Genomic DNA, 23,114 nt, shown 5'->3' with positions numbered 1-23,114 from the left:
TTTATTTTTAAGACACGGTCTCACTCTGGTACCCAGGCCAGAGTGCAGTGACGCAGTTATGTCTCACTGCTGCCTAGAAATCCTGGGCTCAACCAAGCTTCCCACTGCAGCATCCCAAGTATCTGGGACTACACGTATGCATCACCATGGGCTAATTGTTTTATTTTTTGTAGAAATGGGGTCTCAGTATGTTGCTCAGGCTGGTTTCAAACTCCTGAGCTCAAGCAATCCTCCTACCTCAGCTTCCCAAAGTGCTGGAATTATAGGTGTGAACCAGTACACCAGCCAATCTAGACTATTTATGGCTCTCTTTTGTCACTGCAGGAGGTACTATTTAATACATTACAAAAGCCAAAGTAACAAGGTCTAATCACACAGTTAGCAGATAAACTGAGACTTGTACTACATCTGAAGCTATCATTCTTATTTCCAAACATATGTTCAATAATCGCTTACAGGGACATGAAATTAAATTATTAAAACGAGTATTTAACCCAATATATCATTCATCTACTTGTACTTTTACAATCGAAAAGAGTACTGTGATATGTGATATGTCAACACCATTAAAGTATACCCATGAACACAGATCTACTAGTGTTCCTCAGACACCAGTAAGAGGACTCCATGTATACTCACGGAGTTATGGCCAACTAAAGAGGGGAATGGGTGGCCAAGTGCAGTGGCTTACGCCTGTAATCCCAACACTTTGGGAGGCCAAAGCGGGCAAATCATGAGGTCAGGAGTTTGAGATCAGACTGGCCAAAATGGTGAAACCCGTCTCTACTAAAAATACAAAAAAAAATTAGCTGGGCATGGTGGCACACGCCTATAATTCCAGCTACTTGGGAGGCTGAAGCAGAATAGCTTGAACCCGCGAGGCAGAGGTTGCAGTGAGCTGAGATCATGCCATTGCACTCCAGCCTGGGCAAGAGGGTGAGACTCCGTCTCAAATATCTATATCTATATCTATATCATCTATATCTATATCTGTATCTCTATCTATATCTATATCTATCTCAACTATAATTGGACATAGCTAAAATAACAACTGTTAAATCTTATTTATTTGTCATAAAAACAAGATGACAAACAATTTCTGTTTTTGAAGATATGGGATCATAGGTACTTGGTAGATATTTTTAGCAGTTGTACTTGAGATTGCAAACTAAAAGTCTGATGGAATACATAAATCACTTAGAAAAAGGATACTCACATGGTCTATAAGTATCACCCCATAGATAATATGCTTTTAAAATAAAGATTTGAAATACTGTATCTTAACCAAGTGAACAAAACTTAGCATCTTTAAGAATGAAAAAATCAGACATCATGTGGCTCTTGGTGTGATTCGATTGGAAATTCACAACTTAATGTATATAAAATGCTTTTTTAATATATTAAACCTAAATCATGAAGAAATAATCAGACAAATCTAGACTGCAGGTATTCTATGAGGAAACTAGCATCCACTTTTCAAAAATATCAATGCTAGATTAGAAATGACTGAAGAAACACAAGAATCAAAAGCAATGTGTTAACTCTGGCTGTAGACAAAAACAAAGTGGCTATAAGGAACATATTGGGAACACTGGAGAAATGTGAATACAAACAGTATAAGAGGATATATTAGTGTATCAGTGTGAAATTTCTTGAATATAAAAATTTCATGGTCTTGTGATCATGACAAAATGTCCATATTCTTAGAAAATATATGTTCAAATATTTAGTTGTACGGTATCATTATGTCTGGATCTTATTTTCACATAGTACAGGCCAAAAACTGTGTATCTGCATACTCATAAAATGATAACTGGAAAATCCAGGTGAAGAGGAAATGATTATTCATTGTACTAGTCTTTCTATAGGTTTGAAATTTTTCAAAATATAAAGTAGAACACAAAAACTTCAGTGTATTGTTGAAAGAAACTGACAAGAAGAGAGTCATAAGATTTAACCTTAACTTCAGAATAAAAAGACAAGCATAGAAGTATGAGTTCTTAATACATACTCTGTTCTCCTCGTGGCTAATGAAAGCCTTATTTTCCTCTAATGTTTTATCTAGATCTTCATAAATGAGTTCACTTTCCACATTTTTAGTTTCTTCAGCGTTTTCTAGCTCCTCAATCAAATCCTCGTCTTCCACCAAGTCTTCTAGACTATTTTCCCATGAAATGGTGGCTCTTTTTATATTTGATATTTTATTATCTGAATTACTGTCTAGTGATACATCTTGAGAAGACTTGACAGATCCAAATAATTTCTCTTGAGAGGAATTTAAAGTGTCTGGAACGCAAACCTGTTAAAATAGTCAATGTGACTTTTAAAACAGAAAAGACAAGAACCGTCCACTAGAAAATGATTATTTAAAAAATTTAAGTCAAATGAAAACTCAGCGTTAAAGGAAAAACAAACATACCAACAGGAACTAGCATCCCTAAATGAACATTCTGATAGGAAAAAAGCTACTTACATATGTAAACTAGAGGAAAAATTTATCTTCTGCGCTAAGTTCTTAGTATTAATCTTTGCAGAGGGTTTTCCAATTACCCAGGAGTACTAAATGAACCAGATGAATGGCAAAAACACAACGCATTCCAAAAAACTCATTAATTTCTAACTGATGTTTATTATTAACTCATTACTAAAGGTCATTTTAATCCTAGCATCGGCAACTTTCAATCCTTTCTCATGTCTTCCTACTTGGTCAAATACTTATATTTTTAATTTTCAGTTATCTCCTAGGCTTACTGTATTAAGTACAAAATATTTATTTCAAGAAAAACTGTTAATATTCTAATAATAAGAAGAGGCTTAATAAAATACATATTTACTTTTTGTGCAATGGCTGAGAACTTCAATACATTGAGTGTTTCATCATAGGCTAAATAACACTGGCTGATGTTGACAATCATACATATTTTCCCTTTACCATTAAAAAAACTTTGAAAATAGTGAGTCAGTTTACTTTCCCGGAAAGGCACATGCTGTTGAAACCTATGAAAAAAGATTTCAAAAAACAATGTAAGTTAAAACAAATCCATGAAGTCAGGGTGCTGACAAATTTTACAAAGAAATAATTAATCCACCTATCATGAAATTAAACATTTTACATTAGTGATTATTTCCAAATGTAATAGCCCTTTCTCAGTTTTCTTTTTCTTGTTTGTTTTTATTTCTGTTTTGAGACAGGGTCTAGCTTAGTTACCCAGACTGGAGTACAGTGGAACAATCATAGCTCACTGCAGCCTCAACCTCCTAGGCTCAAGTGATCCTCTTGCCTCTGCCTCCAGCGTAGCTGAGACTACGGGTGTCTGCCACCACATCTGGTTAATTTTTAATTTTTATTTTTAGTAGCAATGAGGCTGGTCTTGAACTCCTGGGCTCAAGCAATCCTCCTGCCTTGGCCTCCAAAAGTGTTGGGATTACAGGCATAAACCACCATGCCTTGTTGTTTAACTGCTGCTACTTACTAACAATAACCCACTATATAAAATATAAAGAAAAATCACATTTAACTGGGTTATGTTCCCTAGTATAGAGCAACTGTCAAGAGATGTCCTGAAACACCTTAACTAGAAATGATGAAGGCTGATTTTTATTTACTCAGTCTAAAATGCTATTTAATGCAAAAATCTATTGCATCTAGGACCACACACAATGCATTAATAAAGTGGTTTTAGATCCTAAACCAGTATTAGGAGCTTCTCACTTACAGGGTCTGCTGGTACAGATTTGACATGGAAAATACTGACTTTTCTTGAAGAGTTATTGGCATCAACTGACATTCCTATCATTTTCTTTAATGCAACCCCTTTTAAGGACTTTAATCACAATCCATACATAGTCATTACATAAGATACAGGTTAAAAATCAAAAAATAACTTCCTAAAAACAAAGAAATTGAAAGTTTTATACTGTAATATTTAACATGCTAGTAACACTTTCAGAAACACTTACTTTGACTTTTCACTATTCTTCAAGACATTAATACACTTTCCCAGAGTCAATAAAGAAGTGTTGATATTCCCAGTCTCTCTTAACCTTTCACCTTCATTCTGTGTCTTCATGCTTCGTTCTGAACCAGCAAGATCACATAAAGATAATCTGAATTAACAACAACAACAAAATTACTTTAAAAGTTCTTCAGAACAGTTATGAATAATTACCATTTAAAGAATATTTGTTTGGGCATGGTGGCTCATGCCTGTAATCCCAGGACTTTGGGAGGCCGAGGCAGGTGGATTACATGGTCAGAGTTTGAGAACAGCCTGGCCAGCATGGTGAAACCCTGTCTCTACCAAAAATACAAAAATTAGCCAGGCGTAGTGGCACACACCTGTAATCCCAGCTACTCGGGAGGCTGAGGTAGGAGAATCACTTGAACCCAGGAAATGGAGGTTTCAGGGAGCTGAAATTGTGCCACTGCTCTCCAGCCTGGGCGACACAGCAAGACTCCATCTCAAAAACAATAACAAACAAAAAAGAATATTCAACTTACTCACTGACTCGAATTACACGAGACACTTCAGAATCTTCAATCTGTAATATTCTAATAGTGAATATGCTGTGGCTGAAATACAAAGGTCAAATGTTATCTTTACATTTTTAAATTCTGCATTCTAAATAGGAAAGGCAAGTATCCAAACCAACCTTATTTTTACCCTAGTATTAACTACAGTCCACCATTGCATTTTCCAACTAGCTGCTAGATATTTCAACCCAGTGTTCTGTCACCTACATACCCAAATGCCTAAAATCATATCTTTTCTCTAGTCCTAAATTCCTCAAATTATCTCCTCTTGATAGTCCAACTTCTAATAACACCATCTACAATAAAGTCACAATTTCTTTGAAAAGATAATATTATTAGTTAAAATGGTATTATGTACAGCTAGCTAACATTCTGAAAATATACCTAAAGCAAAGCATACATTTGACCTATAGATCCATATCTTGTACTGTCCCATGCCCAACTATTGGAATAGGGTTCTTTCTCTCTTAAGAAAAAGCCCGTTTAATTATCTCACTGCTTAAACTGATTTCCTTTGCCTTTCATCTTCCAATCCCATCAAAAACATCTTTCCTTAACCCCTAGAGATTATAGCCTCACTCAGTATATATACAGTATTCACGGGATAAGTGAGAAAGATCCAGAGAAAAAGCCACCATTATTAGCAACTCCAAAAATACTGAGCTTAGATACTGACATAAAGAAAGAGTAAAAATACCAGAGAGACTTCCTATAAATTAATAAACCTACTTTCAGGATAGAAAACAGTATTGATAAACGTGTTTAGTGTTATTTAGTTTGCAAAATGTTGTTTATGCCATATGAATTTATTTAACATGAGCAAACTTACTGCCCATTTTAATCTAAAATTAGCTGTATTTAAATTAGCATAGAATACCATGGGTGACAGGAGTTTAGAGAGTTTATTCTTTACCTTCTACTGGAAGCATTATTCAATTTTGTGAAGGCAACACTCTGGTGCTTTATTCCTAGTTTTAAAAGTCTATAGGCTTCTTTGGAATCAAATACTTGAATCCATTGTAGATCTTTAAAAAATAAAGAGGATTATATATTAATTTATTGAAACAAAGAATGTGTTCTACAATGTAATCTCTGAAGTCTTTTCCTAGTGACATATAATGAAATCTTTCTCCTAACAACACATCCTAGCGAGAGTCAATTCAGCTATTTCAGGATATACGAGAGTAGATTATAACAATGCTCTAGTATTTAAATTACACAAACACACGAAGTAAATGTTTTTCAACAGAATCTGCCAAAGGAAAAATTAAATACGGTAACAATTCCTTAGAATTAGACACTAGGGGAAAAAAGGAAAGGCAAAATATAGTACAGATTAAACCTATAAAACACTCAAGATTGTAATTTATTAGTGAATTATAAAATCAAATCTATTGAATCATGACCAGTATTTTATTTTGTTCGTTTTTTTTTTCTTTTGGAGACAGGGTCTCACTCTGTTGCCCCGCCAAGAGTGCAAAGGCATGACCATGGCTCTCTACAGCCTTGATCTCTTAGACTCAAGTGATCCTCCTGCCTCAACCTCCTGAGTAGCTGGGACTACAGATGCATGCTACCATGCCAGGCTAATTTTTGTCTTTTTTGTACAGATGGTGTTTTGCCATGTTGCCCAAGCTGGTTTCGAACTCCTGAGCTCAAGTCATCCACCCATCTCAGCCTCCCAAAGTTCTGGGATTATAGATGTGAACCGCTGCATCTGGCCAGCATTTTAGAGAAATGACATAGAATACAGAAAATATCACAGCGCATTCCTTGTAGTAAAAGTATAATTAACAAAACTTCTGAGTTGTAAATATTCCATATGCATATATATATATATGCATGTAGGTACTGAGTCAAGATGTTATTAATATGTATTTCCGACTGTGAGTAACTGTTTCAAAAGGTTAGAAAAATCACTATGGGGCTGGGCACAGTGGCTCACGCCTGTAATCCCTGCACTTTGGGAGGCCGAGGTGGGTGGATCACGAGGTCAAGAGATCGAGACCATCCTGGTCAACATGGTGAAACCTCGTCTCTACTAAAAATACAAAAAATTAGCTGGGCACGGTGGCTCATGCCCGTAATCCCAACTACTCTGGAAGCTGAGGCAGGAGAAGTGCCTGAACCCAGGAGGCGGAGGTTGCGGTGAGCTGCGATCACGCCATTGCACTCCAGCCTGGGTAACAAGAGCGAAACTCCGTCTCAGAAAAAAGTAAAAAAAAATCACTCTGGAAGGACAGTAACATTTCATAGCACCAAAATTTGGACACTGTTACAAGGCAGGAGAATAATGTGAATATAACCATGTGCAGCTTTTCTCATCACCACAAATCCAACTAATGATACTCAAGCAAATAAAATACCAAAATAGACCCTTTTATATTCAAGTTTAATAAAAATACCAAAACATACTTCCAAAGCACAAAATTCTCTTAATGTTAATAATTAGTGTTACAATTTTCAATTTCCTGTTTGCTTTCCTACAGCTATCACAAAGTCCAGGGAGGGAACTTGGAGCAATGAAATAAAAATATTCATTAGTATACCTTTTATAAAAGAATAGCCCTTTACATCTTGGGAAAGGCGCAGCATCTTTCTCTTTTGGAACTTAGATGATACAGGAACAAACAAATCATAAATACACTCATTGTAAATTTCAAAGAATGAAACCCACACAGAAAATTTTATATTATTAGCCATATTCAAATGAGCTTGTTCACAATCTTTCATGGAGTCTTCAAATTCTGAGATATTCAAAGAGTTTGTTAAACTTCCTACAAAAAAAAAAGAAAAAAAACAATAATCACCTTAGTAAGCAACTGACTAAAAATGTGACCAAAGTATAGATCAATTCCCAGACTGGAAAAACCAAGCATGCTTGATCTTTGACCATCTATGTTCAACACTTTTTGGAACAAAGGAAGATATAAGTAATATTTGGATTAACCAAAGTTAGACCACTTCTTATCCTTCCTTTGTTTTTGAAAATATGTTAATGAACCAAATAGAAATTAAATGTAAGAGACAAAGAAAAACAAGTGTCCCTCAAATTCAATATTAAAATTGTAACCAGTAAAAGGAATATCTGTAATATTTAATACAAACAAAACATTACAATGACTGACATTTCATATAAATATGTATCATTTTTCCAGTATTACCAACTATGTCATTTATAGAAATTAAAAATTTCTTAGTAATCACAGAAGAAGCCTACAAAAAACAAACAAATAAATACAGTTTTTTTTAAATTTTTTTCTTTTTTGAGACGGAGTCTCACTCTGTCACCAGGCTGAAATGCAGTGTCATGATCTCCGCTCACTGCAACCTTCACCTCCCAGGTTCAAGTGATTTTCCTGCCTCAGCTTCCAAAGTAGCTGAGACTCTAGGCGCACCCAGCTAATTTTTGTATTTTTAGTAGGGATGGGGTTTCACCATTTTGGCCAGGATGGTCTTGATCTCCTGACCTTGTGATCCACCCGCCTCAGCCTCCCAAAGTGCTGGGATTACAGGCATGAGCCACCATGCCTGGTCTAAAAATTTTTTAATAATAAAAATAAAACATCAGAAGTGATTTAAAAATTAAAAGCTTTTCAAATGTACTTCATATAATCAACATAGCAAAGACTAGTGAGCAAGGAAACCTTACCATAAAGAGTATCATTACCGTCATTATGCAAAGTAACCTAAAAAAGAAAGATTGATTCAAAAAATTAGAAAAGTTTTAGTTAAGGTTAAATAATCAAGATACTAATTATCTATCCAAATAAGTGACCACCAAATCACAACCTTTCATACACTCAATTCAATGAATTCTTTAATTTTTCCTAGTTAAATAATATAGTTTGATGGAAAAATACAGAGAACTATGAAAAAGAATATTATCATGTATATTCCCTGCCACTCTGGTTACTATTAATATTTTAATATATTTCCCTTCTATTCTTTTCCCCATTCTTACATTGTAAGCTTTTTATCCCCATAATCAAAAATTCTTTACAACATTTGATGGCTATGTAACAGATGTGAAATGACTGAATTATTCTCTTATTATTAAACATCTAAATTATTTACCAAGTTTTGCCAGCAACAACACTATGAAAAACATCTTTATATTTTCTTCTGCATTCTAATTATTTCTTTAGAAATAGAAATAAACCCATTTCCTTAGAATATACAGCTAAAACTGAATTGGTGGATGAAAGGATATAAAATATTTTAAAGTTATCACTCTTAACATAGTATTGCCAAACTGCTTTCTAGAACCATTTACAATGTACGAAAGTACATTATCTCATTCTTTTAATACTTAAATAATTTCATAGCTGAAATAATATTTTGTTTTAACCGGATAATTTGTTAGAATTTTTTTTTTTTTTTGAGACAAGAGTCTTGCTCTGTTGCCCAGGCTGAAATGCAGTGGCATAATCTCGGCTCACTACAACCTCCACCTCCCGGGTTCAAGTGATTCTCTTGCCTCAGCATCCCAAGCAGCTGGGACTACAAGTGTGAGCCACCATGCCCAGCTAATTTTTTGTATTTTTAGTAGAGACGAGGTTTCACTATGTTGGCCAGGCTGGTCTCCAACTACTGGCCTCAAGTGATCCGCCTGCCTCAGCCTCCCAAAGTTCTGGGATTACAGGTGTATACCTCTGTGCCCAGCAAAAAAAATTTTTTCATTATTAATGATTTTAATTTCCTCTATGAATTGGCTATGCAGTTATCCACCAATCTCCATAAATTTTGTTAAAATACTATTTTACTTTCAGAGACCACAGTCATAGATTCAACTTTGAACTCCACTGGTAACACCCTTTTTACTGCTCTTTTTTTTTTTGAGACAGAGTCTCACTGTGTCACCAGGTGCCAGGCTGGAGTGCAGTGGCACAATCTCGGCTCACTGCAACCTCCGCCTCCTGGGTTCAAGCAATTCTCCTGCCTCAGACTCCTGAGTAGCTGGGACTACAGGTGCATGCCTCCACGCCCAGCTAATTTTTGTATTTTTAGTAGAGACGGGGTTTCAGAATGTTGGCCAGGCTGGTCCCAAACTGCTGGTCTCAAACTTCTGGCCTCAGGTGATCCGGCTGCCTTAGCCTCCCAAAGTTCTGGGATTACAGGCGCAAGCCTCCATGCCCAGCAAAAAGATTTTTTTTCATTATTAATGATTTTAATTTCCTCTATGAATTGGCTATGCAGTAATCCACCAATCTCCATAAATTTTGTTAAAATACTATTTTTCTTTCAGAGACCACAGTCACAGATTCAACTTTGAACTCCACTGGTAACACCTTTCCATTGCTTTAAAACCCTGGTTTCTAAATGTTTTACAAAAGGAAAATTTGCATTAATAGGTTAAAAATATTTATAAAAGCTATTAGAAGTTTTTAACAGCCTTGAATAATGTCTGAAAATATAACACAATATTCAGAAAGCACAAAAGGAATAAACAAAAAGGATAACTTCATCTTTAAAAGTTGATATGGTACCACCTTATATAAAATAACACCTCCTCACAGTATATTACCTATTTATTTATTGTCAGTCTCTATGAAGGCAGTACCTCCTCACAGTATATTACCTATTTATTTATTGTCAGTCTCTATGAAGGCAGTACCATTTGTCCTCAAAACTGAAAATATTGCCTGAAAAATAACAGGTGACAATCAAATTTGTTGAGTAGATGAATACTGAAAAACACAATGGGCCAGGCTTGGCAGCTCATGGAATCTCAACACTTTGGAAGGCCAAGGGACAGGAGTTCAAGTCCAGCCTGGGCAACATAGCAAGACCCCCTCTCTTAAAAAAAAAAAAAAAAATCACAACAGCCAGAAGTGGTGTCATACACCCATAATTCCAGCTACTCAGAGGAGGTTGAGGCAGGAGAACCACTTATACCCAGGAGTTTAAGATAGCAATGAGCTATGATCATATCACTATACTTCAGCCTGGATGACAAAGCAAGATCCTGTCTCTAAAAACTAATAAAAGGAAGAAGAAGAAAAAAAGAAAACCACAATGAGGGCAGGGGAGAAGCAAACAATAACCAGAAAATTTGCAACCCATAAACTAATGCATTAATAATGTATTAATATTTTTAAATACTTTTTAACAAATCAGTAAAAAGAAAAAAATGCCAAACAATACTAGAGAAATGGACAAAGAATGTATGTGACAATTCACAGGAAAAAATTCTAAGATGTACTAATCACCAAATTTATAATTAAGGAAATATAAAGTAACTCAAGTGAGCCATTTTTCACCTATCAAAACAGACGTTATTAAATATCCAATTTTGGCCTGAGTTTCGGAAAATTAGCAGCAAATATATTTGCAATGGAATGTTTCTTCACTGAAACACTGTTCAAAATAGTAGAACACAGGAACAACATAAATGTCCATCAGTGGAGACTTAGTTTTAAAAGCTGATTTAAAATTAAAACAAACAAGTTAAACACATAACTTAACAGATAAAAGAGACACATGATTTAAAGTAGGAAGAGATTTAAGATACACTAAATGAAAGACCAAGTCATAGAATGATAAGCACAGTAAGATCTCGTTAAAAAAAAAAAAAAACAAAACTATATCCTACATATAAAGACAAATATAGGAAGATATACACATCATGCATATGACCTGTGTGTATATACAGATAGAAAGTTCTGTGTATGGATTTTACAGAGAGAGAAAAGGTCCAAAAAAGAAACTTTCCAATCTACTAATGATTCTTTTCTTGAGGAATGAAATTAAAGGAAACTTTTACCTTTTATTTCTCACATTCCCCAGTTTAACTTTTGGGTACATATTACTTTCACAATTAAAAAACAAAAATTTTAAAAATCATACACAAAAAATACAGTGCTGGCTCTATAAAAATCAAAAAAGATTTCAGAACCATTTATATTTGTATTGTTTAAACATTCTTGCTGTTTTTAGAATATAAAATAAGTAGAAAAGATGTCTTCAAACATCAAGCTTTAAATATTTTTCTCAAAAAAATAATAACAAAAAACACTACCACCACAAAACAGATTCCAATATATGGTGAAACAATCTAAAGGGTTTATAAGAAGTCAGGAATTATACATATTTTACATACTAAAATATTTCCATACCTCTTTAATTTGCCGTAGCAATGCACTTTTGCTAGCAATTTCTTCTTTCTCTTGTTCTGATGATAACCGTAAGTATTCTCTGGATCTATGTGGTTTAAAATTCATCTTTGTATACAGTCTTTCCTGAAGACTATCAAATAATACATTCAAAGTTCGAGGCAAAATGCCAATATTTTCTTCTGTGCCTACAAAAAAAATTTTTGTGTTATACTCTCTCAGTCTAGCAAGAAAGAGGAAACTTTCCTTGTCTATTAAAGCTCCTTTTATACTACCAATATGCAAGAGTCAACAACTAAAACAAAAATGAGAGAAGTTGAAGATTACTGTTTTTCAGCACTTTGGTATTCACTGTATTACCAACATTTTATTGACTATTATTCTGATGTAAAATCTGAAATTTTACATTCTGATAATGCAACTATATTAAGATTTGTAATCACTCATAATCACAAACTACAAAAGTAAAATGAAACATAAAATATCTTCCTGGTCATCTATGCTTAATTCTCTATATCACACGAATACTTTTTCTGGATTTTTATCATCATCTAAATCTCTATCTATGGGTAAAGTATTTTTACAAATGAATTAAATAAATCTGAATTAAAAGCCAACAGCAAGGCCAGGCATGGTGGCTCTTGCCTATAATCCAAGTACTTTGGGAGGCCAAGGCAAGTGGATCACCTGAGGTCAAGAGTTCGAGACCAGCCTGGCCAAAATGGTAAAACACCATCTCTATGAAAATATAAAAATTAGCTTGGCATGGTGGCACAGGCTTGTAGTCCCAGCTACTCGGGAAACTGAGAAGCTGAGGCAGGAGAATTGCTGGAACCCGCCAGTGGAGGTTGCAGTGAGCCAAGATCACACCACTGTACTCCAGCCTGGGTGACAGAGTGAGACCCCATCTCAAAAAACAAAAAAAAAAAAAAACAAAAAAAAACAGCCAACAGAAATACATAATCAATATGCTAGTACCATTAAAAATAGAGAAAACACTTACTAGATAATGGCAACATAACTACATGCATGTATTATAAAAATACTGAATGATTATTATGGCTTCCTTATCCTTTCCAACCAAAATATAACAATATTTACCTTGAAATGTATATGTTTTTCCTGAATTGGTTAGCCCATAAGTAAAAATCAGACGACTTTGTCCTTTCAAGAGGTCTTTTATTGGCTGCATAATGCAACCCTGAAAGAATTCCTTCTGTGTAGTTGCTGGACCAAAAACCTAAATAATCAGTTTTAAAACAACTGTTTTTAGAAAATTCAAGTTAATATTAATAGTGTGCTCCACCCCATCACTACTGTTTGAAAAATTTTTAAGAGTCATTCTTAAAACAGATGCCACATCCCCACTCCCACAAATACACTTGATAGTTTTACTACCAGAAAGTTTTCAAGATAGAAATCTACCAGGGAATCAAGTATTCACCTAAGTTTTGAAAAAAATATTTCTTAAAAATATATTAATAATAATTTTAAGAACATTACAGTGATCTCTTTACATCCAATTATATATTTCCAGACCTGAGATTTGAGTCTTATCTTTAAGGAAAAAATACTAGAACCTAAACTCCAAGTTTCATAAGCAAAAAAAATATAGTTCATTATATACAATTATATAGCAATTTAGCCTAAGCCAAGTCGTCTTCTCTTTAAAACAAAAAACAAAAAAAAAACTTCAGTTTTACCTTGGAGAAACTGAATTTCTGTGCCATCTGTCCCGAGCTTTTCTCACTTAAACGACCAAGAATGTTTTGAGGCTCTTTGAGCACAACCGTCTGTGAATCCAGAATATGCACACAGCCCTAGAATGCATACCCCCAATAAATAAGAACTAGTATTTTGCCAATTTAAATGAAAGTAAAATATTAAAATTCGATTAAATTCAACACAAACCTCAGACTCATGTTCTTTTTCTGACGGTGTAAATGGTCTTACCCGAAGACAAACGTGGAGATAATCTTTAGATTCGAAACTGTTTGCCTTAAAAAAAATAAAGGAGAACAAAATTTTGTTTTTGAAAGATGTCTTTTCAGAGACCATCTTTCCTTAATATGGCTAGTTTTTACATAATAAACGGAGATCATAAATAATTTCTAAGCAGTCACTATTCTGCTTTTAATCATGTTAGAAAAACAACAAATCTATTTAAATAAAAACAAAATACACCACAAAAGAATCAATTTCCTCCATCTTCTGTATTTATATGTGAAGTTTATAATAAGCCTTTTTTCCACAAAAGCCTAATTAATGAGGCCCTAAGTCACTGGAAAATATAACTCTAGAATAAATCAAAAGTAATAGAATATTCTATGATCCAAATGCTCAATTACATGAGGCATTCAGAATTTTTTTTTTACTATGTACCATTCTCCTTGTTACTTTTTCTGAGGAAGAAATGTGTTTAGTTTATTTTTAAATATAATTATAAAGAAATGTTTTAACATTTTTAAAAAAGATAAAAAGGAAACAACTACTTGACAAATGCAACTTACCAAAACAGACATAACTAGAAAATCTGAATAACCCAACTTCTATTAAGCAAATGCAATCCATTTTCAAACAAAGTAATGCCACAAATTAATAAATAAATAAATAAATAAATAATCCAGGCCCTGGTAGTTTAACAGTAAATTGTATCAAACATTTAAGAAAATAATCATACAAATTGTACATAAACTCTTTAACATAGAAAGATAAAAATACCTTAACTAATTTTGACTTTGCCATAACCTGAATAAAACAACTGATAAAGATACCCTCAGAAAAAATTAGAAAACACCACATTAAAATATATGCAAAATTTCCCACACAAAATACTAGCCAATATATAAAACAGGATAATACATCTGACCAAGAATGGTTTATCCTAGGAATATAAGGTCAGTTTAGCATTCAAAAAAAATCAACCCAGGCAATTAACGATATTAAAAGAATAAATGAAGAGAAACTTTTATTTCTAAAAATGGAAAAACAACATTTGACAAAATTCAACATCCATATGTAATAAAAATTCTCAGCAAAGTGTAATGAATGCAAAATTCCTCATCCTGATAAAGGGCACTTAAAAGATCTACAGCTAACAACCTTCTTAATAGAAATGATGCAATCTAAGATGAGAAGCAAAATGAGTAGTAAGAAAAGGCTTTCTCCTTCACTGCTACTAACATTGTATTAGAGGTTCTAGCTGGTATACCTGGGCATGAAGCGGGAAAGGGGATGGAGGGAAAAAAAGGATAGGTAAGGGAAAGAAAAAGAAAGGGAAGAGAAAAAAAGAAAAGAAAGGAAAAAGGGAAGGGAAGAAGAGAAAGAAGGGGAGGGAAAGGGAGAGAAGGGGATGGTAAAGAATAGGAAAAGAAAAATGGAAGAATAAAGGGAAATGAAAAGACAATAGACATCCAAATTGGAAAGGAAAAAATAAAATTGTCTTTATTTAGAAACATGAACATATGCATACAAAATCCAACAAATCTACAAAAAAACTAATGTATAATAACAGATGCTAATCACAGGTTACTTAGAGGTGTGATGGGAGGGAGGACTTACAAGGAGCCTCAAGGAAACCTTTGAGGGTGATGGATATACCCACTGTCTTGATTGTGGTGACAGTTATACAAGTGTATGCCTATGTCAAAACTTGTCAAACTGCATAATTTGAAATATATACAGTTTTTCATTATGCCGAAAGCCACTAAAAATATTATTCACAATAGCATCAGATAGCATGTTTATAAATATATTTGACAAAAGACATGACAGCCCTCTACCTTGACAAGTATAAAAATAAAATACTGCTGAGACATTAAAGACCTAAATAAAATGAGGAAGAATACCATGTTCATGGATTAAGACTCAACATTGTCAAGATGTCAGTTCTCTCCAAACTGATCCACATATTTAATTCAAAGTCAAAAATCCCAAGATGCTGTCTTGTAGAAACTGGTAAGCTGATTCTAAAATTTATGAATATGCAAAGGACCTATAAAAGCCAAAATTTTTCTAGAAAAAAAGCGAAGTTGGAGAATTCATACTACCTAATTTCAAAAGTCATTATAAAGCTACAAAAACAGACAGTGTTGTGTTGGAATAAGGACAAATAGGTCAATGGAAAAGAACAAAATCCACAGAGACCCTCATAGAGAAATAGATCCACATAAACACAGTCATTTGACCATCAATAAAGTCACTAAAATAATGAGGAAAGGAAAGTCTTTTCAATATATAATGCTGAAATAACTACATCTATCTAGTTAAAAAAAAAGTATGGAGGCTGAAAAAAACAAAAGGAAAAAGTTAATCTGGGTCCCTATATCAACTGCACACACAGACTGTTCAAAATGAATCACAGATATACTACTCAAATAAAAACTGTAAAATTTCTAGAAAAAGTAAGACAAAAACTTTGGAGAAGGCAAAGGTTTCTTAACAAGAACACACCAAAAAAATTCACCCAAAAAAAAAAAAGTTAAATTGAATGTCTTTAAATTTTAAAATCATCAAGACACTATTAATCTGATAAATGATTTCTATCTAGAATACATAAAGATTTCTCACAAAACACTAATGAAACAACCTAATTTAAATGGAGACAAGGTCTGAAGAGATACTTCACAAAAGAAAGTAGAAAAATGGCCAAGAAATAACTTGAAAAAGTGCTCACTAGAGAAGGGCAAACTAAAACCACAACAGGTTACCATTACATGCTCACTAAAAATAAAGATTTACATTATCAAGTGTTGGCAAAGAGGTAAAAGCACTGGAACCTACAGACATTGCTGGTGCTGGAACAGCCACTTTGAAAACCAGTTTAGCAGATACTTATAAAGTTAACTTAGTTTCTCTTCTTAGGTATTTACCAAAGAAAAATAAAAACACAAGTCCACAAAAAAGCACGTGAATGTTCAGAGTGGCATTATTTGTAATGGCCTTAAACTGTAAACTACCTAAATGTCCATCAAATGGTAAATGGAAATGTGGCTTATCTGCACAACAGACAACTACTTAGCAATAAAAAGGAACTAACTACTATATGATCCCTGATACATCTCAAAAACATCATGCCAACTCAGGAGTCAGTAAATTTTCTCTGTCAAGAGCCAGATAGCTAATATTTTAGGCTCTAGAGACCCTACAGTCTCTGTCATAACTACTCAACTCTGCTGTTACAGTGCCACAACAGATGTAGTAAAAAGTAAACCAACAAGTATAGTTGTGATGCAATAAAACTTTATTTATGGATAGTGATGTTTGAAATTCATATAACTTATATGTTATGGAACATTATTCCTATTTTGATTTTTCTTTTGCTATTTAAAAATATAAAAACCCTTCTTAGCTTGTATATAAATATAAAAACAGGCAATACAAAAACAGGCCGTTGTTTGCCAACCCTTGCATTAGAAGGTAGAAGGAGGCAGATACAAACAGCTACATGACATATAATTCCATTTATATGCCAAGAGACACTTATCAGAATTCCCTCCTTTCTTTCTTCCCTCTCTCTTACTTTATTTATTTATGATTTAGTAAGTTGAAGTTTAAAAGAGCTTGACACAACAGGTATTAAATAAGAACTGTTATTTTATTATAATCCTAAATCCCCTTTCCTCTTCCATCATTCTTTATAAATGGGTTAGTTATCTCTAAGGCACCAAAAATTAGCATAAAATGTAACAAACAAATTATGAATGGATTGAAAAGTAAATGTATAAAGTCTACAAAGACACAAAAGCAAACATTACACCAGTAGTAAGTAGGGTGGTAGAAGGATTCTTCTTAGTCTAAACACTACTAAGTTTTTTCTAGTTTGAAAAAATCTGCATAATTTTCAAAATGAAGGTCCACAGTTCCTAGAGGCATAGTGGAATGTTTCACATCTTTGGCGAAATCACGGCAATACTTGACATACAAGGAACACCATGAACTATTAGCTCAAGGAGTTCAGTTTCAACATGAGATCACACTATCTCTTTTGATGTGTCAACTCTCTGCTAAACTGGATCTCTCAGTCATTGCTGTGATAAAGAGGAAGTATTACATGAAAACAACAAAGAACAAGAAATGTGGGTGGTAGTATCTAATCTGATTCTAAGGTTTGAGAAATTGTCCAGTGTGCAAAAGGATACATATCTCATTAGTAAGGAATTGTAGTTATCAGAGAATGAAATGTTAAATTTTTTGGCCAGATGCAGTGGATCCCACCTGTAATCAGCACTTTGGGAGGCTGAGACAGGAGGATCACTTAAGCCCAGGAGGTGGACACAAACCTAGGCAACACAGTGAGATCTTGCCTCTACAAAAAATTTTCAAAAATTAGCCAGGCATTGTAGAGTACACCTATAGTCCCAGATACTCAGGAGGCTGAGGAAGGAGGATTGCTTGAACCTGGGAGGTTGAGGCTGCAGTGAGCCATGAATACAATACTGCATTCCAGCCTGGGTGACAAAGCAACATCTTGTCTCCAAAGAATGAAAAAAAAAATTTTTTTAAGCTTGTGTCATATGGCTACTAGGTTATGGCATAGATACTTGTTGTTTAGATCTACTACTTGAAAAGGAACTGTTATATAGTCATTTTGGTGTAGGACTCCATGAAAAAGTACTGAGATATAAGGTTGCCTTAAACCCAGAAAGTCTGAGAAACTCTTCCAGTCATATGCATACACAAATATTTCCACTCAGTCATGATAATCAACCCAATACTTTCCTTGTACTTACCTCAGCATTTGGAGCAACTAAGGAAAATTCATGAGACAGATCAAGCTTAATGCCATCAAAATTTATTTCTGCAGGCCTTGCAATTGGGTCAGCACTAAAAACATAAGATGGTCGAGATACTCCCTCTTGATTAAAATTAGATTCCATTCTGCAAGAATAACAGCAATTTCTTTAACAACCTTAATAAGTCAGCATGTAAGCCACCCACACTTTAAAAAATCTAGCCCACTACTTTCCTCCAAATAACTAGATTTTAGAAAAGAAAACCATTACATTGCTTCATTTGTAACACAATGGCCTACAGGAAAGAAAAAACATCAACAGACTCTGTATCTAATAATTCTAAACACAGCCTACTATTTTCATAGGATAACCATTCAAAGAGGTTTCATGAGTATAGGTAACCTGTAAAGATGGGGTAAAATGTTTACTCTTTCCCTGAAATCCTCTCAAAACTCAAAGGAGATCACAGAGTAAATGATTACCTTATGTTATTTACTTAGTGACTCCTGTAGAGAAAGTTACTTACAGACCTTCTTTTAGTATTTAAAAGTTAAACTCAGTTATCTGAAAAATTACTTTCAAATTCAAGTAAAAAGTTAAACAATACATGTAAACACATTCAAAACAATACCTGACACATCACAGGTTTTACGGTAAATAGGAATAATGCATCAGCAAACTACTACAATTGAATTAAACATCAAATCACTAAACTCAAAGGTAAACTTAAGGATAATCTTAACTGAAAAATACTAACATTCTAGTATTTACTGAGAATCTACTAGGTGTACAGTTCTAGGGAGAGGGGGAAGACTCTTTGCTGTTTTTTGACAAGATAACAAAACATCCAGATAGGTGACTACCAAACTAAGGTTCGTAGTTCAAGAAAGTAGTAATAATCAACCACCCACAGGTATTACATAAAATGGACCAAAGATGGCCCTTGTATAACGGACCTACATTGTATATTTCTTCACAGCTCGTAGGGACCTTAGCTCAAAAGCCCACTGGATCAAGGACCACAAATGTTTAAAATAAAAATTTAAAAGCCTGCTGGGGTGCCAAACTCTAATTCTGAAGCATTCATCTGCTTTCAATATAGCCCAAAATAAGCATATTTTTAGCCATTTAGAGCCTGCTAGGTTTGAATGTCCCATGAAACTGCACCCAACATTTGCCAGACATACAAAACCTGGGACAATCAAGGCCACTGCTGCCCTTGAGAGTTCCACGATCCAGAGACTCTCCACTGTGCAACATCACTTAGACATCTAAGCCCCTCTATGATTCTTTTCTGTACCTCGCCCCATTCCCCTTTCCTTCTTTCCCCTCTGGATGGTAGCCCCTCACCTGGTCTAGAAAAGGTCCCATACTGAGAGGGATTTCCTTTGCCTATAATTCTGTAAAAGCCCTGCCCAAATAAAGTTCCTTGTTGTCATCTTTTTCCTTGATCAGGCTGAAATTCACAAACTCATCACAAGAACATGGTTGGATTTTTTTTCCCCTCACTTGCAAAAGGACTAAGGAAAGCACTGATCTAGATCATGGGGCGGGGGCGTTTGCAAAATGTTAATGTACCAGCTTGACATTTCATAACACAAAGTTCATGGAAATTCCCAGAAAATTAAAAAACATCTGTGGCTTCAAATAATAATGTTTGGTTTAAAGAAAATTGTTCATAAATCTTTTAAACTGCTGAATTAAAAAGAACATTCCTATATATTAACAAGCAGTTATAATAAAGAAGTATTTGTTCATATGTTCATTTTTCAATGAACAAACTACTTCCTAGCATTTCTAAAACTGTTGAGATCTACTGTAACTTCTTGCAATTTTAAATGACTTCTACTTATTCATGGGCTTCCCAACTAAACTGGTAACTTGTTGATGCCAAGAACCTTGTCTTATACCATTCTGTATTCCCTACAACAAATTCAACGACTTATGTAATAATAAAGACTCCCTGACTAATGACTTAAAATAATGGTTATAAAGAAAATACTCTCTACAAAAAAAAGAAAAAATCCTAGTCTGTAATATTATCTTTTGTGACAGCAGACTTCAAGACCTCATTTTTCATTTCATTTCTGCTCTGACTGGAAAACTGCATCTTTATTTATCTTCTCTCCAATAAGAATCCACAATTGGAGACTTTGGTGAAAACAGCAGAATCTGCTACTGAATGAGGTTTCTGAATGTGATCCACAACACACAGCCTCAAAAACAGTCTTCACAACTAAGTGATGAATATTTTATGTTATTTTTGCAATTTACAAATCGTGGACCTGTAATAAAATACATACACTGTTACACTACCTAACCCATAACGCATGAACTTGTGACAACTAGTACTTTAGCAAGGAATATTAGAGAACTGTGCCAGACAGCCATCACTGAACCAGGGAGTGAATCGAAATGGAGAAAGCCTTCTAAACTTGGGATCACAGCAGTCACTGTGCCACAAACTCTTCAGCCTGGCACTGCAAAACCCTAGAAGGGCAAGCCCGAAGCACCAGGAGTCCGGAAATAAGTGCACAGAGGCCACCACAGGGCTCCCCCCGCAAAAAAAGGCTGTGTTACCTACCAGCCGAACAAACTGCCCACCTCAGAGCGTCAGAAAACTAGGTGTGGCAAAAGAGGCCTGTTTCTCAACAACAGAAGCAACAACAATATTAATGACTGCAAACATTTGTGTGCCAGCACTAACAACTTTACACATTACCATTTAATCTTCACGAAAGCCGAAAGACGTACTTTATTGCCGCCTTTTAACTGATTAAGAAAACTAAGGTACAGAGAGACATTAAATGAACTGTCTTGAGTCACTCAGCTAATAAGCAGTGAAGGCGAGATTTAAACACTAACCGAATTAGTATGACTCAGTCCACGCTGTGTACCCGGTGTTCCTATCGGTCCGCAACCCAGTTCCTGAGAGTCCACGGGGGTACGAGGTTACTGTCGAAAGATGTCCACACTGCTAAAGCCGTTTCCCCATCTTAGGCCCCATATATGCGCAGTCACCCACCTCCACCCCTCGCCTCTCCCCGGCCAGTTCAACCCCTCACCTGCAAAGGTCGACTGGATAGCCCGACCCGCGAGCGGCGCCGAGAAGCTACCGTTTTCAAATTCAAACAATGGCGGCCAGGGCACCGCACTGAACGCTGGGAGTGGGTGGGGCTTCGGAGCGCCACCCGAGAGCCCAGCCCGCTCGCGCTGCGGGCTTTCCAGTGGCTCCAGGAAGAAGCTTTCGAATATGGAGGCGGGTCTTGAAACTCGGGCAGCCAATGGGCGAAGGCAGTCTCGGTTGCCGACAAGCTCGGCTCGCCAAGCAAATGGGCGTTTTCTCGCGGCTGTTATTAAGTACCACACTGTTGACTGGGACGCCGATCTCTGATTTTGTCTCGAGGCAATGAAGCTATGGCAAAGGCCGGAGGTGAGGCCGCTGCCACAGCACTTAGCCCTGCGACTCCCCTACGGACGGGCTGAGATGGTCGGCTAGCCACTTCCCAGTCCTGTCCCTACGGGGCCTAAAAAGGCCCCGCATCCCGGGATCCGGAGGGTCGCTTCCCTGGCTGCGTCCCCATTTTGCAGCTGCCGGTCTAAAAATTGATGTAGGTAAGCTTATGAATGCTAAAACTAATGAATGCAAGATGCTAAAATAAACATTAACTGAAAGGTTGTCGGAGCAGAGAATGTTAGTATCTCAAAGAATCACCCTACAGGTCATTTCTTATTATAAAGGGAAAATATAATTGTCCACTGAAGAGATTTATTAGACATACCTTAACCAAGTGAAGATACTTAACATCACTAATATTACCTAATACTATTTGTGCTAGAAATTTTTGACATGATTTTAATCATGAAGAAACAATCAGGAAAAAAAGCAATGTAGACTATTCTACAAAACAACAGGCCTAGGCTTTTCAGAAGTGTCAGTGTCATGACAGGAAAAAGAAAGAACCGAAGTGAAGGGTTGCTTTTGTCGAGAGTCAAAAGAAACCAAATGAAATTTGTGAATCTTGGTTGGTTCATAGATGTGTACTTTTCTTTCCTTTCCTTTTTTTTTTGAGACTGAGTTTGGCTCTTGTCGCTCAGCTGGAGTGCAATGGTGCGATCTCGACTCACTGTAACCTCGGTCTCCCAGGTTCAAGCCATTCTCCTGCCTCAGCCTCCCAAGTAGCTGGGATTACAAGCAGCTGCTACCACGCTCAGCTGATTTTATTTTTGTACTGTTAGTAGAGATAGGGTTTTACCACGTTGGCCAGGCTGATTTCTAACTGCTGACCTCAGGTGACCAACCCACATGGGCCTCCCAAAGCGCTGGGATTACAGGTGTGAGCCACCACACCCGATTCGAATTTTTTTTTTAAGTAACTGGGGAAAGACATTTGTAGACAATTGGGGAAATTCAAATATGAACTATATATTAGTTGATACTGAATCAGTTTTAAATTGATTGTACATGAGAATGAATCTGTGATTAAGTGGAAGAATGCCTTTGTTTTTGGAAGGAGCTTGCTGAAGTAATTAGCAGCAAAGTGTCACAGAGTTTGCAGCTTACCTTCCAAAGATATGGCAAAAAATAAAATAGAGAAAGCAAATGTGGCAAAATATTAGTAACTGATGAATCTAGGTGAAGGGTATAATGGTGTATATCATACCACTCTTACAACTTTTTAAAATAACAGATTTTCTAAAATAAAAAGAGGAGGGGGGAAAAAAGGAATA

At 35.4% G+C, this 23,114-nt stretch overlaps 2 protein-coding genes across 20 annotated transcripts in view; one reads left to right on the top strand and one right to left on the bottom strand.

Annotated features, from left to right (window-relative positions):
* KIF20B (kinesin family member 20B) overlaps positions 1–21,526 on the bottom strand; it is a 67,080-nt gene extending 45,554 nt beyond the window's left edge. For 8 of the 11 annotated variants that reach the window (XM_035268444.3, XM_035268446.3, XM_035268450.3 and 5 more), the window contains exons 1-14: positions 21,449–21,526; positions 21,249–21,338; positions 18,381–18,528; positions 13,561–13,647; positions 13,353–13,469; positions 12,751–12,889; positions 11,653–11,837; positions 8,187–8,223; positions 7,084–7,311; positions 5,448–5,559; positions 4,502–4,573; positions 3,961–4,107; positions 2,835–2,997; positions 2,012–2,299 (exon numbers count right to left, since the gene is read on the bottom strand). In XM_035268444.3, coding sequence (XP_035124335.1) covers positions 2,012–2,299; positions 2,835–2,997; positions 3,961–4,107; positions 4,502–4,573; positions 5,448–5,559; positions 7,084–7,311; positions 8,187–8,223; positions 11,653–11,837; positions 12,751–12,889; positions 13,353–13,469; positions 13,561–13,647; positions 18,381–18,527 — 1,722 coding nt within the window. In that variant the 5' untranslated portion in view covers position 18,528; positions 21,249–21,338; positions 21,449–21,526. The remainder of the gene's footprint in view (positions 1–2,011; positions 2,300–2,834; positions 2,998–3,960; positions 4,108–4,501; positions 4,574–5,447; positions 5,560–7,083; positions 7,312–8,186; positions 8,224–11,652; positions 11,838–12,750; positions 12,890–13,352; positions 13,470–13,560; positions 13,648–18,380; positions 18,529–21,248; positions 21,339–21,448) is intronic. The other 3 variants (XM_035268445.3, XM_035268448.3, XM_078345989.1) reach the window with 1 other exon arrangement.
* Positions 21,293–23,114, top strand: part of LOC128929307 (uncharacterized) — a 55,313-nt gene continuing 53,491 nt past the window's right edge. For 6 of the 9 annotated variants that reach the window (XM_078345999.1, XM_078345993.1, XM_078345991.1 and 3 more), the window contains exon 1: positions 21,293–21,998. In XM_078345999.1, coding sequence (XP_078202125.1) covers positions 21,349–21,777 — 429 coding nt within the window. In that variant the 5' untranslated portion in view covers positions 21,293–21,348 and the 3' untranslated portion in view covers positions 21,778–21,998. The remainder of the gene's footprint in view (positions 21,999–23,114) is intronic. The other 3 variants (XM_078345995.1, XM_078345998.1, XM_078345997.1) reach the window with 1 other exon arrangement.

Source organism: Callithrix jacchus, chromosome 12, assembly GCF_049354715.1.
Source record: "Callithrix jacchus isolate 240 chromosome 12, calJac240_pri, whole genome shotgun sequence".
NCBI lineage: Eukaryota > Metazoa > Chordata > Mammalia > Primates > Cebidae > Callithrix > Callithrix jacchus.
This window is presented reverse-complemented; position numbering and strand designations above follow the sequence as displayed.